The sequence below is a fragment of the Aethina tumida genome, chromosome 2, assembly GCF_024364675.1.
Source record: "Aethina tumida isolate Nest 87 chromosome 2, icAetTumi1.1, whole genome shotgun sequence".
NCBI classification, from domain to species: Eukaryota; Metazoa; Arthropoda; class Insecta; order Coleoptera; family Nitidulidae; genus Aethina; species Aethina tumida.
Genome location: NC_065436.1, coordinates 36,348,109 through 36,365,668, shown reverse-complemented (window position 1 = coordinate 36,365,668; position 17,560 = coordinate 36,348,109). Strand labels below are relative to the sequence as shown.

The following is a 17,560-nucleotide window of genomic DNA, read 5'->3' as shown; positions in this document are numbered from 1 at the left end:
CCATTTATCCTATTTATCCCATTTATCTCGTTTATTCCATTTATGTTTATATAATTTATTTTTTATTATTTAATTTATTTAATATATTTAATTTAATACATTTATTTATTCATTTTATTTATTTATTATTTTATTTATTTTATTATTTATTTTATTTATTTTATTTATTTTATTTATTTTATTTATTTTATTTATTTTATTTATTTTATTTATTTTATTTATTTTATTTATTTTATTTATTTTATTTATTTTATTTATTTTATTTATTTTATTTATTTTATTTATTTTATTTATTTTATTTATTTTATTTATTTTATTTATTTGATTTATTTTATTTATTTTATTTATTTTTTTATTTATTCCGTTTATTCCATTTATTTTATTTTATTAACTTTATTAATTTTGTTTATTTTATTTTATTTTATTTGATATATTTCATATATTATTTTATTTATTTTATTTATTAATAAAATATTTTAATCAAGAAATAATGACTACTTTCTTGCAGAGAATCAGTACACAACAAGACAGGTAACACATCCCCGCTTCGATATTTAAGCAAGTGATAACGTGATAACGAGCCGACATGGGGCACTTAGCGTGATGAGGCGTGTGTACGTGGAACGGGCATGGTGTACGTTCAACTTGACGAACATCCGATACCGGCCGTGCATTAACTCACCGAAAACTTCATTTCGTCCGTTGCACCGAAACGCGAACGGATAACAAAGAGTTTTCGCCGTTCCGTCGAACGTATGGGCCCATAACGTCGTCTATATGAATCCTACGCGCGCAATTAGCCCATTCAGATGCACTCGAGATGTTCGCCATTCGGAAGCCGTCCAGATTTATGACCGCGCTTTTTTCCGCTGGCTCATAATCAAAAAGAAACGCCGTACGCTACAATTTCGAATGTGTATTTATTATGGAAGATGAATACAGGAAAATAAAAAATCTAGTTGGTATGAGATAAAATAGTTTTTGATTCTTGGTTTACTTTAATAAGCTTTATAGACTAGTCAATCAACTGTGGGAATCAAGTTTAGAAAGAGACTCATGTAATCAATTTTATGATAAAGTTGGACAAATGGATTCCCCACTTTTACACTTACATGAGGATAACCAATTTAGGCGTTTGACAATTGTCAGTTCTCTTCTTGCACGTGTTTCAAATGATCAAATTAAATAAGTATTGATTATAATTCTCGGCGACTACAGAATGAGTTGAGGCATATAACGATGAAAGAAATATGTTGATGTATGATGGAGCTAATCGTAGAATATTACATATTCACTAAGTATACAGGAATAAAGTTTATGAAAAACTTATTCAAGGACGTCTTTTGACAGTAGAAAAGAGGTTTTGCTTCTTCATGACAATGCAAAGTCACATAATACAAGTTAGAGACCGAAAGAAAGCTACAAAATATTAAATGGGAAGTTCTACTTCACCCACTATAATATTCTCTAATTGTCTAATAAATAGTTTAATTATAAATTAATCCATGCCTTTTCTTGCGAAATAAAATTGTTGATTAGAATGGTGATTATTATGTTTAGTAAAATTAAAAACTTATTATACTTTATTCTGTACCTAATATATTAATAATAAAAATCGTTTTAAGAAGAGAGTGTCCTATTTAACGTAGTTGATGCGGACGGGACGATTCAATTCCTCACTAGCGATAAAGGAATGTCCAGCCATTCCTTTTTTGTTCCCTCCCCCTAAAACAGTCACTTGACTACAACAAATATATGAGCCGTTAAGAAAAAAGCGGTGAGACGTAGTTTAGTTGCTTTTTGATAAATGACTCTTTTTATAGGTTTGGTCAGGGACCACTGATTATGTACACAACTCGACGGTCGCTTCAAAGATGATTACTGTGATTTATGGATGCGTTTTCCTTAATTACGAGTCATAAGATCACCCAAACTTTCAGAAAAAAGTTATTCTTATTCTGATTCTATATATTTCGACGAAACTGAGGGGATTATTAAAATTAATAAAAGTAAGAATTTTGGAATTTGCAAATACACAAAAAAAAAATTAAAAACATGAGATAATCAACTAAATACACTACACGATTTAATTATCTTAAAACAAAAAACATGTCCCATTAATTTAAACTAGCAATATTATTTGAATATTTGCTGCCCTTAACGATCATTATGACACCCTCTATATAATATTAATTAACAATCCCCATCTATGGACAGAGTCTAGATACTTTTGGAGTTGGTTCTGTAACAGTGAGTGGTGGAATTAATTTAGAGACACGTATGTTGTTGCTCTTTTCAACCAAGAATGATATCAGTATTTGCTTATTCAACCAATTATTATTTCATTTGCTCAAGAATATGAACCAGATTTCGTTTCTGTACACCACCCTGTGAGGCTTTTATTACTTAGATGCAGTGTTCCCATTTTTGCCAGACTGCAATCGAATTGTACACTTATGAGACCGTCTTGAAAGATCACCAATTTACTTTCAAAACCACCAGGATCCTAATGTATTCGTTGACTACTCTAAAGAATATGGAAGTTGTTTGTAGAGCAAGAAAGGAACCAACCAATATTGGAATTAATTAATGATCCAAATTATCCTCTTCTGTAAATTAAATAAGCTGGTATAAAAAGATTAAAACCACTTAACGCATTGTCAACGATCCGCTCATCGTCATTTTTTTTTAAATATAGATCATCGATTTGATCGGTGCCACTCACTCGAAAGAAGAGAGAGTGAGTTTGTGGCGTCGAAAACGAAATTTTATTCCGGCCTCCCGTTAAATACGGCGGGACAAAGATAGATGGGTTCAGATGACAGGGACAAAAAGTGACATTATGCACCCCGTCGTAATTATTCATTGTAATTTGTCAGAAACATGTTTTCGGTTTCAGGACGATGTTCCCGAAATGATAAAGTTACTGATTATACGTAATCTAACCTATTGTTGTGTGCCTTTTATGCGCTAAGTTTTTAATACCTATTTATACTTAATGTAGCGTGCGAAATTAATGAAAGGATTCTTAAAATAGGTTTTTTTTGTTTTGTTTTCTCCGCCTGCCTCAAATAAAAGTTGTTCGCCAAAGTTTACGAACACTAAGAGCGAGGTATAATGGTGGTTCGCTGCATTTTTATGTTTTATGTTTTATCGACGCTAAATAATATCCTTATTTCAGCAGCCAAAACTGAATGCCCTCCCTGTTTTCAGTCCTCAAGAGTGATCACCCATCATCGAAAGCAACCGGAGCAATTCGAATTGATATCGATTTGCGACGATTAAGTTCTCTTTGAAAAAGGAGCGGCAATTCGAAAACAGTAGAATATGGAACTCGTTAATTCGGCGCATTCGAATTGCCGGTTGAACGAACGAAATGGACACGTGTAGCGTTGGAAGCGCAACCCTCGCAATTCGGTTCGATGTCGATGACGATCTTTTGTGAATTTTGGACATGAAATGTAACATTTAAATGCATTGGCCGTTCGTTGAGCGGGAGACTGACGGAATTAGAACGGCTATTGCTCCTCCAGAAATTAGAATGCCGATGCGGAATTTCTTCATGCACTCTAATTATTATTTGCATTTTAAATTTCTCGATGTGTTTTACGTCTTTTGTCTGAACAATAGTTTTGGCACTTGTGGTGTAGCAAGGACTTGTGGAGATCCATATCGTCCATTAAAATGGCAACAGTTATTCATATCCACCAGAAAGAGTTTTCCATTTGAATGTTTGAATTAGGTCAAATAATAATTAGAACGAAATAAAAGTTTTATTATTTACAAATTCTTATTACAGGTTTCACACAATGTCATAAATATTATCCTATTATACTAAACTTGATTACTAAAATTGAAAATTATAATTTTCATATACGTAAATATATAAATATAAACAACTTAAACAGAAAACTAATTGACATTATAATGAAAAGATAAATCAATAATGTGTAGTTCACTGACAACTAATTACATAAATACCAAAAAAAAAACTAAAAATGTATATAACATTTACATCTTTTTGTTTTTTATATCTTAATATTGTTTAATTATATTAATTATTTATTTCAATGTAAATACGTTCCATAATCATATTTGTTGTCAATGTTATTCACTCGCATGCCATTAAATTCGCTGTCGTACTTAGAAACTTATACACGGTGTCACAATGAATAATATAAGTGATAATACTATCCCAATGTAAATGTAAATTGTCATTTGTCGTTTACCAGTACTTATGGAACAGTCATTGAAAACTGGCATATTTAAAATAAACCATTTTTACAAAATTTTCAGAATTCATTGTAGAAAACTTACCAATTAACAAATATGTGTCAGGTATAAAATACCACTTAAATTTATTGCATAAATCGATGCTTACCACAAACACTACATATTTAGATTTGTCACACAATTCAAAAGTATGCCATAAGTTTGTTTTGGAAAAATTTACATTCTCCTAAAATAACACAATATGTACACATAATATTAAACAAACACGAATGATTTCTTACTTATTGTTAAGAATTATTATGGTATTTAGAAAAAAATACATCTCTGATATATAAAAACATGTTTTGTTGATTTCAAGATAAAATAATTTTGAATCACTATAATCATTTTTATAATAATAAATAATAAATTATATATAATGAAAATTTATAAATATATATAAATTTATATATAATAATATATATAATATTTATAAATCGATTATTTTTATTATAAGTTTATATTAAATATTTTAGGTACAAAATTAGAAAATTCCTATTTCTGTTTAAAATATATTAGTTGTCATTTTATCATTTTAAGTTGTTTTTACGTACTGCGATGAATTTTTCAATATGTCCAACTCTGAAATTCAATCTATAATCGTTTATGGTATTTATGACTCTGCCATTTATGCTTAATATAGATTTTTTTTATATTCAAAAAACGTTGTCAAACTGAAACCTCCTATATTTTAATTATTATATCTTTAAATATTCTATTATTAAATTTCTTACTTCGATGTTGATAAAATCATCCTTTTTATCGGAACTAATATAAGGAATCTTATTTTTTCCATCGTAAGAGAGGCATTTGTTCTTTGATATAGTAAAATTAGTCGCTTTTCTTTTCCATCTTGTAAGGCAGAAATATGCCCGCTAAAATTAGAATTTAATGTCTGGGTACTTGGTAAACTAAACATGTTGGTACATGGTAAAATAAACCATCTAACACCAAACTTGAAAAGGTTGAGGTTTTTTGGTCAGAACGCATTATCGATATAAGAGCTAAAATATTAACGAAGTTGTAACATGGAAATATAAATTATTTTTACTTACCATCAACACTATTTAAAGCAGTTCAATTTGAAGAAATATCTATTAGAATTCATTTAAAAGTACTACAAACACAAAAATTGATGTACATGATAATATACAATAATAATTGTGGCGCCAAAAGCTTCACTTCGAAGCGCAACGGCAGATGGCGTGCATCCTCGACGCAGTAAGCGTCTTGCGTCGCGCGCCACTTGAGCTTAAAGCCACGCCGCGTCCCTTCTTCCCCAAACTCCCGAAGACGACGGTCGTACTTTTTTTTCTCTCGCAATTTGTTGTTTGTAATTGTTATTAGGCTCAATAAAGAGTCCACTTGTGAGTTAATCGTGATTTATTTACTAGTTCGCCCTTTCCCTTTTTCCTCATCGAGGGAAAATCGTGTAAACAGTAAATAATATAAGATTCATAATGATCATCACATTTATTTAATAAAATAACAATAAACATTAATTTATTATCACAAATCTAAAAATCCACATATTTATAGAGTTTTATTTTTAGACCCATGTCACATTAAATAAATTATATAACATATTTAATATTTTATAATACGCTATATATTTTTTATACAAATATTATTATTAATTTGTCTTTTCTTTCGTAAGAATTCGTAATTCCCCATAAGCAAATAAACGACATAAACTTATAACCTACAAAAATGGTTTTATTACTTGCATTGTCTGGCACCGTCCAAATAATTTTCTCCCTTGAACCGACAATATAAGTCGCCCCTCATACAAATTCTCTACTGGATAATTTGAATTATTTAATAAATCAAAATAGCAATGACAATATATTATAACAAATATATTATCAAAACAATGTTTCCCTTGACTTTGTAGAATTATATTTTTTTCTATTTTATTTAACAAGGACATGTGTATTAGAATTAAATTTCAATCTCCAAGTGATATTAGTTTTTTAAAAATGAATTAATCTATTAATCAAAGTTCAAAGTTATAAGGTAATGGAATTATCAGAATATATTATAGGTACAAGTGTTTCAATTATTCAAGTTTTAAGTCTAAATTTTTTCTTTCTACTTACCATCCGAAAAATTAGAAAAATTGACATAACTAAAACTACTAATAAATATTTCATAGTTCAGTTAATATTCTTTATAAATATGATGATGAAAATACTAAATGGGTATATGTGTATTTTTAATTTATTATTTTAGTTATTTTTTGAAAATAATTGGTCCTTGATATTCCAATTTTTTCTGATGATCTGAATTTACTACTCTAAAATCTAACTTACTAATCTAAAATTCACTACTACATATTAAAATACGTCATAATAAATGGAAGATACTATTTTTGTTTTAGTAATATTTTGTTTACAATAGTTTTTAAAAACTGATTGATTTAATTATTTATTATTGGATGTACATATCATATTTTAAATATATATTCACTGACTTTACCATGTACTTCGAATTGATCTTGTAAATACAAAAAAAAAAAAACTAAAAATGATTATGATGATTAATTAATTATTTCAAGGTAAATACGTTCCATGTAGATACGATCATATTCGTTGTCAGAATTATTCACTCGCATTCCTTTAAATTCGCTGTCGTACTTCCTTTTAACTAAATAGTAAATTATTGAGACTGCCACAATAAGTAATATAAGTGATAAAATTATCCCAATATAAATGTAAATTGTCACCTGACGTTTACCAGTACTTATGAAGCAGTCATTGAAAACTGGCAAATCTAAAATAAATCATTTTTATATACGTTTCAGAATTTCAGAATTCATTGTAAAAAACTTACCAGTTAACAAATATGTGTCAGGTATATAATATGAAATAAATTTGTTGCATAAATCGATGTTCACCTTAAAAACTACATGTTTAGATTCGTCACACAATTCAAAAGTGTACCAAAAGTTTGTTTCTGAAAAATTTACATTCACCTAAAATAACACAATATGTATACATATAATATTAAACAAACACGAATAATTTCTTACTGAAACATTGTTTATGATTATCGTGGTATTTGGACAGAAATACATCGCTGATATATAAAAACATGTTTTGTTCTTATCAAATTCAAATGATTTTGAATCTGAATACAAATAATTTTTAGCTAAAATTATTTATAAATCGATTATTTTTATTAAATATTTATATTAAATATTTTATGTACAAAATTAGAAACTTACGATTTCTGTTAAAAACATATTAGTTATTATTTTATAATCTCTTTAAGTTAACATAAGTTACTTGTTGTTTTTACGTACTGCGATGAATTTTCCAGTATGTCCTATTTTGAACTTCAATTGATAAGTCTCTACCGATGGTATCTATTTCTTTGCCATTTATTTTTAAAATAGGAGACTTAACACTATTATTTATATAGAATGTAAAATGTTGCCAACCTGAAACCTACAATATTTTAATTATTTTATTTCGAAATATTCTAATTTTTTACTTCGGTAATGTTGGTAATATTGTGATTTTTACTCGAACTAGTATAAGTAATTTGATCTTTTTTCAACGTAAGATTGGCAGTTTTTTTTCCACTTCGCAAAATTAGTTGCGTTCCTTTTCCATATTGCCAGGCAGAACAATATTGAAAATTGTTAGATAATCGAAGAGTGCTATTATTTGGTAAACTAAACCATCTATAATCTAACACCAAAAGGGAACTGGAGGAAAATTGTTGATCAGAACACATTATCGGTATAAGAGCTACAATAATATCGAAGTTGTAAGTGGAGAAAGTTTGTTGTCCAAAGAGCATTATCGGTACAAGAGTTACAATATTAAGGAAGTTGTAATATAGTAATATGAGTTATATTTACTTACCATCAACAATATTTAAAGCTGTCCAATTTGAAGAAATTTCTCTTGGAATGCATTTAAAAGTACTACAAACGCAAAAATTGATATACATGATAACAAACAATACAAGTTTCATTATGATGATCATATTTACTTAATGAAATAAATTCAACAAACATTAAGTTATTATCACAAGATAAAAAATCCACATCCTTCTAGATTATTATTATTAATGTATATTTTAGACCGCTTTACGAATTAAATAAATTAAATAAAATGTTTTTTATAAACAACAATCTTTTATAAAATAAGCCCTACAAATATTATTATTAAATTGTCTTTTGTTTTGTAAACTAAATTAATAAAATAAAATGTCTGATGAAATATTTTTTGAAAACATTTTCATCGTTACTGCGCCAAAAACTTACATTAACATACAAACATGATTTTATTATTCGTATTGTCCGGCATCATTCAAATAATTTACTCCCTTCAACCGACAACATAAGTCCCGTCTCATACAAATTCTCTACTGGGTAATATGAATTATTTAACAAATCAGGATAACAGTGGCTATATATTGCAACAAATATGTTATAAAAACAATATTTAATAAATAAAACAGAATTGCATCAACAGAAATTTTATCTATAAAAACGAAGCTACCTTCGAGCATTCATAGTTTTTTGGTCTAATATGACCAACTCTGTGGGTGTCTCTAAATAATAATGGTAAACAAGCTTACAATGATTCCAAGGTATGCACGAAGCTTAGATAGCATAAATAATCAGAAGACCGGTCGTAATTCGTGGTTGACTACCATCTTGACATTCTATAGTAGACGTAATACATTTGGATTACTTTTTATCTTAAATAATTTCAGAAAAGTGTTCTTTGCTGCATTTATGGTGCCAAACACTAAACACCTTTAAAAGAAGAAAAGTGTATTAATTACAGAAACTATGGAAAACTAATTATATTATGACATTAAAAATTATTGGTGATTTCTACTTTCTGAATTTTCACTTGTGTTCAGATATGATTGTAAATTAATAAATTTCTATTCAATGTAGTATCTAACTTTTGGAAATGAGTACTAACTGTAGAAAAACGGTACACCCAGAACGCATTCAGATATTTTCATGCATCTTAGATTATTGGCCCTAAGAGATAGGATAAGTTCATCGCCAATCGGAAATGTGTGGGATATGATGAACTAAGACACTAGATTCAGTTCGTGTGGGATGAGAAAATGTCGAATAGGCCTAATAAAACCTAACCTAATAAAATTTATTATTTTATAATAAGAATGAAACTAATTTGATATTTTTCCAAAGTAATATAGGCAGTTTTCCCGTAACTCTAAATTTCTTTTCTATTTTGACATATTTTTTATATCTCCAAGTGATATTATTTTTTAAACTAAACCATTTAAAATCTAAAGGAAATAATATCAACAAACGTAGACCTATAAACCCGGACAAATATATATGTGGAAACAATTGTCACGAAAGCCTTACATACTACTCTATCATTTTCACACATAAATAAATTCTGTCAAGAACGTAAAATATATTTCCTATTCATTAAATATATATTTTGCTTTAATAACATTTCCTTATATTATAAAAAATTATAGTTTTCCATAATTATCACTATGAATTTCATCTTTGTTTTCTTCAATGTCAGAAGTATTCACTCTCCCTCCTACTTTTAACGATATAGTAAATTATTGAGACTACCACAATGAGTAGTATAAGTAGTAAAATTAACCCAATATATATGTATATTATCATCTGACGTTCACCACTACTTGGGGAATTATTGAAAACTGGCAAATCTGAAATAAACCATTTTTATATAAGTTTCAGAATTCATTGTAAAAAATTTACCTGTTAACAAATATGTGTCAGGTATATAATACCACTTAAATTTATTGCATAAGTCGATGTTCACCTCAAAAATTACATGTTTAGATTCGTCACACAATTCAAAAGTGTACCAAAATTTTGTTTCTGAAAAATTTACATTCACCTAAAATAACACATTATGTACACACAATATTAAATAAATACGAATAATTTCTTACCGAAACATTGTTTAGAATTATCATGGTATTTGGACAGGAATACTTCACTGATATATAAAAACATGTTTTGTTCTTGACAAAATGAAATAATTTTGAATATACATATAAATAATTTTCAGCTAAAAATATTTATAAGTCGATTATTTTTATTATAAGTTGATATATTTCATATGTAAAAAATTAAAAAATTACAGGTTTTGTTTAATATATTAGTTATCATTCTATAATATTTTTTAAATTAAGTTACTTGATGTTTTTACGTACTGCGATGAATTTTCCAGTATGTCCAATTTTGAACGTAAATTGATAAGTCTGTCTCGTTTATGCTATCTATTTTTTTGTCATTTATATATAATATGGAATAATAATTATCTACTTTAGTAGTTTTAACAATATTCAAGCTAAAATGTTGCCAAACTGAAACCTACAATATTTTAATTATTTTGTTTTTAAATGTTTGAATTTTTTACTTTGTGATTATTATTATTATTATTATTATCCATAACAATTTTATTTATATGTGAACTATTGTAAGTAATCTGATTTTTTTCAAACGTAAGATAGCCAATTTTTCTTCGACTTTGACCCAAAATTAGTTGCATTCCTTCTCCATCTTGTTTGACAGAAAAATACCAGGTATAGTCGTAGGTTAATTGCACTGTCCTATTATTTGGTAAATTAAACCATCTATAATCTAACACCAAATGTGAATCGGTGAAGATTGTGTCAGAATGCATTATCGGTATTAAAGCTACAGTAATAAGAAAATTATAATACGATAATAAGATTTATTTTTTACTTACCATCTACACCATTTAAACCAGTCCAATTTGATGAAACTACTCTTGGAATGCATGTTAAAGTATTTCCGATACAAAAATTTACAAACATGGTAAAGAACAATAAGAGTTTCATAATGTTGTTCATATTTATTCAGTGAAATATACTCGACTGACACAAACTAAGTCTTTGACAAGTCCACAAATCCACATCCCGCAAGAATTTTATTTTTAGAGTGTATTGGACGTCATTTTATTATTTACATTGTCTGATATCATCCAAATAATTTTCGCCCTTCAACCGACATTGCAAGTCACACTTTCTATATATATATATATATATATATATATATATATATATCACCAAATTTCTCGGAAAATTAATTAGTAATTAAATATAAAAATTAAACAAAATGCAAGTGATAATGTTGCTGAACTAAAACCTAATAACAGACAGTTTTCCCTTGACTTTGTAAAATTTATTTTCCTGTTTTGATTACTTACTGTTATGAATTTTCCATTGTGTCCAGTTAAGTTGATAAATTTCCATTCAATGTGACATCTAACCTTTATGTGTGTATTGTATGGTTGTGTATAATGTTTTTTATATAATAATCAAATGCAAGTGATAGTGTTGCTGTCTAATAAAATTTGTTATTCTATACTGAGAATATTTTAATTTGTTCAGATCGATGGTGGTACTATTGTATAAGCAGTTTTCCTTTGATTTTGTAGAATTACATTTCTTTTCCATTTTGCTTAACAGATACTTATTTATTACATTTCAATGTTCTAGTGATATTACTATTTTTGATTAGAATTTTCAGAATACATTATAGGTACAAGAGCTAAAATAAATATTTAAATTAAAATTTTTATAACTAAATAAAATAAATTTATACAGTTTATACAAACTTCTCTTGGAACACTTTTTAATAATACAGATACATTAGAAAAATTAATTATCACTTAATCCATTAATAAGTATTTCATTATTCTGTTTCAAAGATTTACAGTTAAATGAGTAATTCTAAAACAATTAAATTATTTTGTCTGAGGTATATTTAGTCAATTATTTATATAAATCGATATGAAATTTATAAGTACATTTTATTAGTTCATTATTAGAAATGATGATGGGAAGACTAAAAAGGGATGTATTTATTTTGAATTCATTATTTTAGTTATTAAACATTATCTTATAAATTTGAAATATACTACATATATTAAAATTGAGTATAATATTTATCAATTGGAAATAATATTTTTTTTGTAATATTTTGTTTACAATAGATAATACAATCCTAAATTGCCATTGCATAGTCCAATTATGTTTTAAATGTACTATTCATCATACTATTACATTTCATATAATTTAATTGAGAAATCGTATTAAAAATTACATTTCAGTTTTTTATGTAAGCTGCTTTAGTTTATTAGACTGTTGATAATCAAAAATTCATTAGCTTGTGGATAACAAAATCATACTAAAGCTGAAATTAATTATAATAATTTTCACATATAAATAAATTTTGTTAGGAACTTAAAAATGCATTTCTTCATGTGGTAACTCATTAAATATATATACAAACATATATATATAGTTGATAATACATATTTTAATGAGATAATTTAATAAACGTTTTCACATATAATATAATATGCCCATTAATATACTTAGGTAGAATAATTTCATTATATATTGTTTTAAATCATTTCATCTGTTCCTTCATTATCAGAAGTATTCACTTGTATTTCCTCAGATTCACTGTCGTATTTCCTTTCAACGATATAGTAAATAATAGAGACTGACACAATGAGTAGTAATAAGTGAAAATAATATTCCAATATAAATGTAAATTGTCAATTGACTTTTACCAGTACTTATGGAGTAATCATTGAAAACTGACAAATATAAAATAAACTATTTTTATACAATTTTCAAAATTAACTGTAAATAACTTACCACTTAACAAATATATGTCAAGTATATAATAATATAAGCATTATTCTTCTTTGTATAAATGAATGTTAACCTCAAAAATACATGTTTCCATTCGTCACATAATTCAAGAGTATTTCACAATTTTTTTTGAAAAATTTACGTTTACCTAAAATAAAATATACTACGTACACATATTAAACACAAATATTTTTTTACCAAAACTTTGTTTAGAATTATCAGTTTGGACAGGAATAAATCACTGATATATAAAAACATGTTTTGTTCTTGTCAAAATCAAATGTTTTTGAATCATAATAATATTGTTTTGCTAAAAATATTTATAAAACGATTACTTTTATTATAAGTTTAAATTAAATATTATATGTAAAAATTTTTTTTAATAAAATATATTAACAATGTCATAAATATTATCCTATCCTACTGAACTTAATTACTAAAATTGAAAACTATAATTTATTCATGTGTAATGTATGTAAATACAAATTACTAAAATTTAAACAAAACACTAATTGACATAAGGATGAAAAGTTAAATAAATACCAAAAAAAAACAAAAAATCTATACATCAATTGCTTCTTATATCTCAATATTGTTTAATTACATTAATTAATCACATCAGTGTAAACACGATCCATGTGGATACGATCATATTCGTTGTCAGAATTATTCACTCGCATTTCTTTAAATTCGCTGTCGTACTTCCTTTTAACGATATAGTAAATTATTGAGACTGCTACGAGTAGTATAAGTGAAAAAATTATCCCAATATAAATGTAAATTGTCATCAGACGTTCACCAATACTTAGAGAGCAATCACTGAAAACTGGCAAATCTGAAATAAATCATTTTTACATAAATTGCAGAATTCATTGTAAAAAACTTACCAGTTAACAAATATGTGTCAGGTATATAATACCACTTAAATTCATTGCAGAAGTCGATATTCACTTCAAAAACTACGTGTTTAGATTGGTCACACAATTCAAAAGTGTACCAAAATTTTGTTTCTGAAAAATTCACGTTCACCTAAAATAACACATTATGTACACACAATATTAAATAAACACGAATAATTTCTTACTGAAACATTGTTTAGAATTATCATGGTATTTGTACAGGAATACTTCACTGATATATAAAAACATGTTTTGTTCTTGTCAAAATGAAATGATTTTGAATATACATATAAATAATTTTCAGCTAAAAATATTTATAAGCCAATTATTTTTATCATAAGTTGATATTAAGTATTATACGTAAAATATTAAAAAAAAATACAAATTTTGTTTAAAATATATTAGTATTCATTCTATAACTGTTTTTAAATTAAGTTACTTGTTGTTTTTACGTACTGCGATGAATTTTCCAGTATGTCCAATTTTCAATGTTAATTGATAAGTCTGTCTCGTTTATGCTATCTATTTTTTTGTCATTTATATATAATATGGAATAATGAACATCAACTTTAGTAGTTTTAACAATATTCAAGCTAAAATGTTGCCAAACTGAAACCTACAACATTTTAATTATTTTGTCTTCAAATATTCGAATTTTTTACTTTGTTATTACTATTATTCTCAGTAATATTTTTATTCATATGTGAACGATTGTAAGTAATCTGATTTTTTTCAAACGTAAGATAGCCAATTTTTCTTTGACTTTGACCCAAAATTAGTAGCGTTCCTTCTCCATCTTCCCTGACAGAAAAATACCAGGTGTAGTCGTAGGTTAATTGCACAGTCTTATTATTTGGTAAATTAAACCATCTATAATCTAACACTAAATGTGAATCGGTAAAGATTGTGTCAGAATGCATTATCGGTATTAAAGCTACAATAGTAAGAAAATTATAATACGGTAATAAGAGTTGTTTTTACTTACCATCTACACCATTTAAACCAGTCCAATTAGACGAAACTACTCTTGGAATGCATTTTAAAGTATTGCCAATACAAAAATTTACAAACATGGTAATGAACAATAAGAGTTTCATAATGTTATTCATATTTATTCAGTGAAATATACTCGACTGACACAAACTAAGTCTTTGACAAGCCCACAAATCCACATCCTTTAAGAATTTTATTTTTAGACCGCATTGGACGTCATTTTATTGTTCGCATTGTCTGATATCATCCAAATAATTTTCGCCCTTTAACCGACATTGCAAGTCACCACTTTCTATATATCACCAAATTTCTCGGGAAATTAATTTACGGTGCTAAAAACAGAACCACTTCAAAAGAAGAACAGTGTATTAAATATAGAAACTATACAAAACACGATTTTTTAAATTATTATAAATTGATACATTTTCATTCAATGTGGATTTAACTTTTATGTACATATTATATGTATGTTGTGTATAATATTAGTTTTTATACAGGGCTTATTCAAAAAATTTTAACCACACACTCACTGTTGCTTTATTAGTCGATTTATTAGATTTTTTTTAATGTTTATATGTACAACTTGTTTCACAACTTATCCGAACAATTTTAACCATATACTCACTGTTACATAAGAAGTCCATTTAAAAAATAATATGATAAATCGACTACCTATGCAACAGTGAGTATGTGGTTAAAATTTGTCGGATAAGTTGCGAAACACCCTGTAATGAAGTTTAAAAAGAACGATGTACTAGAATTGGATTCGGCAGGCCAAAGCTTCCATTCAAATCAATGGGAACAATTTCTAACAGCTTTTAGAGATGGATTGAATTATTTTCTATCTCATTTCGTGTTTCTCTATTGAATATGTGGTCAAAATTTTTCGGACAAGTCGGGAAACACCTCGTGTAATAATCAAAAGCAAGTGAGAATGTTGTTAAAATGAAACCTCATAAAATTTATTATTTTGTATGGGGAATATTCTAAATTGTTTAGATCGATGTTGGTACTACTGACACTAATATTCGAACTTATGTAGATAAGTTTTTTTTTTAACTTAATATAAACAGTTTTCCTTTATTTTTGTAGAATTACTTACATTTCTCTTACATTTTGCTTAACAAAGACATATTTAGTAGAATTAGACTTCAATCTTCTAGCGATAACACATTTTTCAAATAAACCATACAATCTAAAGTCAAAAAATCAAAAGTAATGGAATTTTTAGAATAGATTATAGGTTCGGGAGCTAAAATATAAATAAATAATAAAAAATTTAAATTTTTACCGACTTTTACAGTTTATAGAAACTTCTATTGGAACACATTTTACTAATACAGAAATATTTGTAAAATTAATTATCACTAAAATTATTATTTCATAGTTCTGTTTAAAAGTGTTATAGTTAAATTTTATAACAGTGAAAATATTTTTCCTCTTATGTGATCTATTTAATCAAATATTTATATAAATCAATGTGAAATTTATAAGGACATTTCATTAGTTCATTATCAGAAGTGATGATGAAACGACTAAAAAGGGATGTACGCATTTTTAATTTATTATTTTAGTTATTAAATGTTATCTTATTGATTTGAAATCTACTACATATATTAAAATTGATTGTAATAATTATCAATTGGAAATAATTGTTTAAAATAGATATTACAATCCTGGATTGTCACTGCATATTCCTAACATGTTTTAAATATACTATTTCTTCTCTTTCATATAATTTAATATGGAAATTGTATTAAAATTTAAGTTTCATTTTTTCATTTAAGCCACCATACTTTGTGGAGAGCAAATCATACTAAAACAGAAATTAATAAAATCATAATTTACACATATAAATAAATTCTGTTAGAAACATAAAAATATATTTCCTCATGTGGTGACTTATTAAATATATAAAATTTATATTTTAATGAAGTAACTTAATTAACGTTTTCACATATAATAATGCACGCATTTATATAATAATTTCATATTTATAAAAAATTAAGGTTTTCCATAAATATAGTTATAAATTATTTCATCTTTGTTTCCTTCATTGTTAGTTACTTCACTTGAATTTCTTCTGATTCACTGTTGTATTTCCTTTCAACTATATAGTAAAGTATAGATTCTGTCACAATGAGTAATATAAGTAGTAGCAGTTATTGAAAACTAACAATTCTAAAATAAACCATTTTTATATAATTTTCAGAATTAATTGTAAATAACTTACCAGTTAACAAACATGTGTCAGGTATATAATAATGGTTATATTTTTTGCATAAATCGATGTTAACCTCAAAAACTACGAGTTTAGATTCGTCACATAATTAAACAGTGTCCCACAATTTATTTTTTGAAACATTTACTTTCACCTAAAATAAAATATACTAAGTACATATATTAAACAGACACGAATATTTTCTTACAGAAATGTTGTTAGAATTATCGTGGTATTTGGACAGGAATACGTCACTGATATATAAAAACATGTTTTGTTTTTGTCAAAATCTATGTTTTTGAATCATTATAATAATAATTTTTAACTAAAAATATGTACAAATTGATATATTTTATTATAAGTTTAAATTAAATATTTTATATAAAAAAAAAATTTTTGTAATAGAATTAGTTATCATTTCATAATCCTATTTAAGTTAAGCTGCTTGTTGTTTTTACTTACTAAGATGAATTTTTCATCTTGAACGTCAATTGAT

The 17,560-nt window shown here is 26.3% G+C and overlaps 1 protein-coding gene and 2 long non-coding RNA genes across 10 annotated transcripts; all 3 read right to left on the bottom strand.

Moving 5' to 3' along the window:
* Positions 1-4,334: 4,334 nt before the first annotated feature.
* Positions 4,335-5,698, bottom strand: LOC126264553 (uncharacterized). Its single transcript, XR_007547247.1, has 4 exons — positions 5,328-5,698; positions 5,007-5,276; positions 4,827-4,956; positions 4,335-4,459 (listed from the first exon to the last, which is right to left on the bottom strand). It is a non-coding gene; the product is annotated as an uncharacterized LOC126264553 (long non-coding RNA).
* A 2-nt stretch (positions 5,699-5,700) lies between these two features.
* LOC109605601 (uncharacterized) lies at positions 5,701-16,116 on the bottom strand. Of its 8 annotated transcripts, XM_049962980.1 has the most exons (14): positions 12,955-13,240; positions 11,493-11,836; positions 11,013-11,283; positions 10,680-10,960; positions 10,474-10,633; positions 10,210-10,328; positions 10,013-10,154; positions 8,549-9,960; positions 8,145-8,206; positions 7,768-8,027; positions 7,577-7,721; positions 7,304-7,422; positions 7,105-7,246; positions 5,701-7,044 (listed from the first exon to the last, which is right to left on the bottom strand). In XM_049962980.1, exons 8-14 carry the CDS (start codon positions 8,554-8,556, stop codon positions 6,812-6,814), a joined length of 969 nt encoding a protein of 322 aa, XP_049818937.1. In that variant the 5' UTR covers positions 8,557-9,960; positions 10,013-10,154; positions 10,210-10,328; positions 10,474-10,633; positions 10,680-10,960; positions 11,013-11,283; positions 11,493-11,836; positions 12,955-13,240; the 3' UTR covers positions 5,701-6,811. The 8 variants fall into 8 exon arrangements, 7 of the variants coding, with proteins under 7 accessions (XP_049818937.1, XP_049818936.1, XP_049818935.1 ...); XM_049962979.1 differs by having other exon boundaries at positions 8,145-9,960; positions 12,955-13,242; XR_007547246.1 differs by lacking the exons at positions 5,701-7,044; positions 7,105-7,246; positions 7,304-7,422; ... (5 more) ...; positions 10,210-10,328; positions 10,474-10,633 and adding exons at positions 13,839-13,980; positions 14,036-14,154; positions 14,307-14,466; positions 14,513-14,784; positions 14,836-16,116 and having other exon boundaries at positions 10,687-10,960; positions 12,955-13,786.
* A 608-nt stretch (positions 16,117-16,724) lies between these two features.
* LOC126264554 (uncharacterized) lies at positions 16,725-17,398 on the bottom strand. The gene is made up of 3 exons (XR_007547248.1): positions 17,273-17,398; positions 17,077-17,218; positions 16,725-17,024 (listed from the first exon to the last, which is right to left on the bottom strand). It is a non-coding gene; the product is annotated as an uncharacterized LOC126264554 (long non-coding RNA).
* Between the last annotated feature and the right edge of the window lie 162 nt (positions 17,399-17,560).

Bases quoted from the DNA above. Each gene is read 5' to 3' on its own strand.
- LOC109605601 (XM_049962974.1), bottom strand. From the start codon at position 11,136: ATGAACAACATTATGAAACTCTTATTGTTCTTTACCATGTTTGTAAAT. The intron at 10,961-11,012 runs GTAAGTAAAAAA...TTATTACTGTAG, and splicing joins TGGTTTAAATGGTGTAGATG to CTTTAATACCGATAATGCAT. The intron at 10,155-10,209 runs GTAAGAAATTAT...GTGTTATTTTAG, and splicing joins TAATTCTAAACAATGTTTCG to GTGAATGTAAATTTTTCAGA.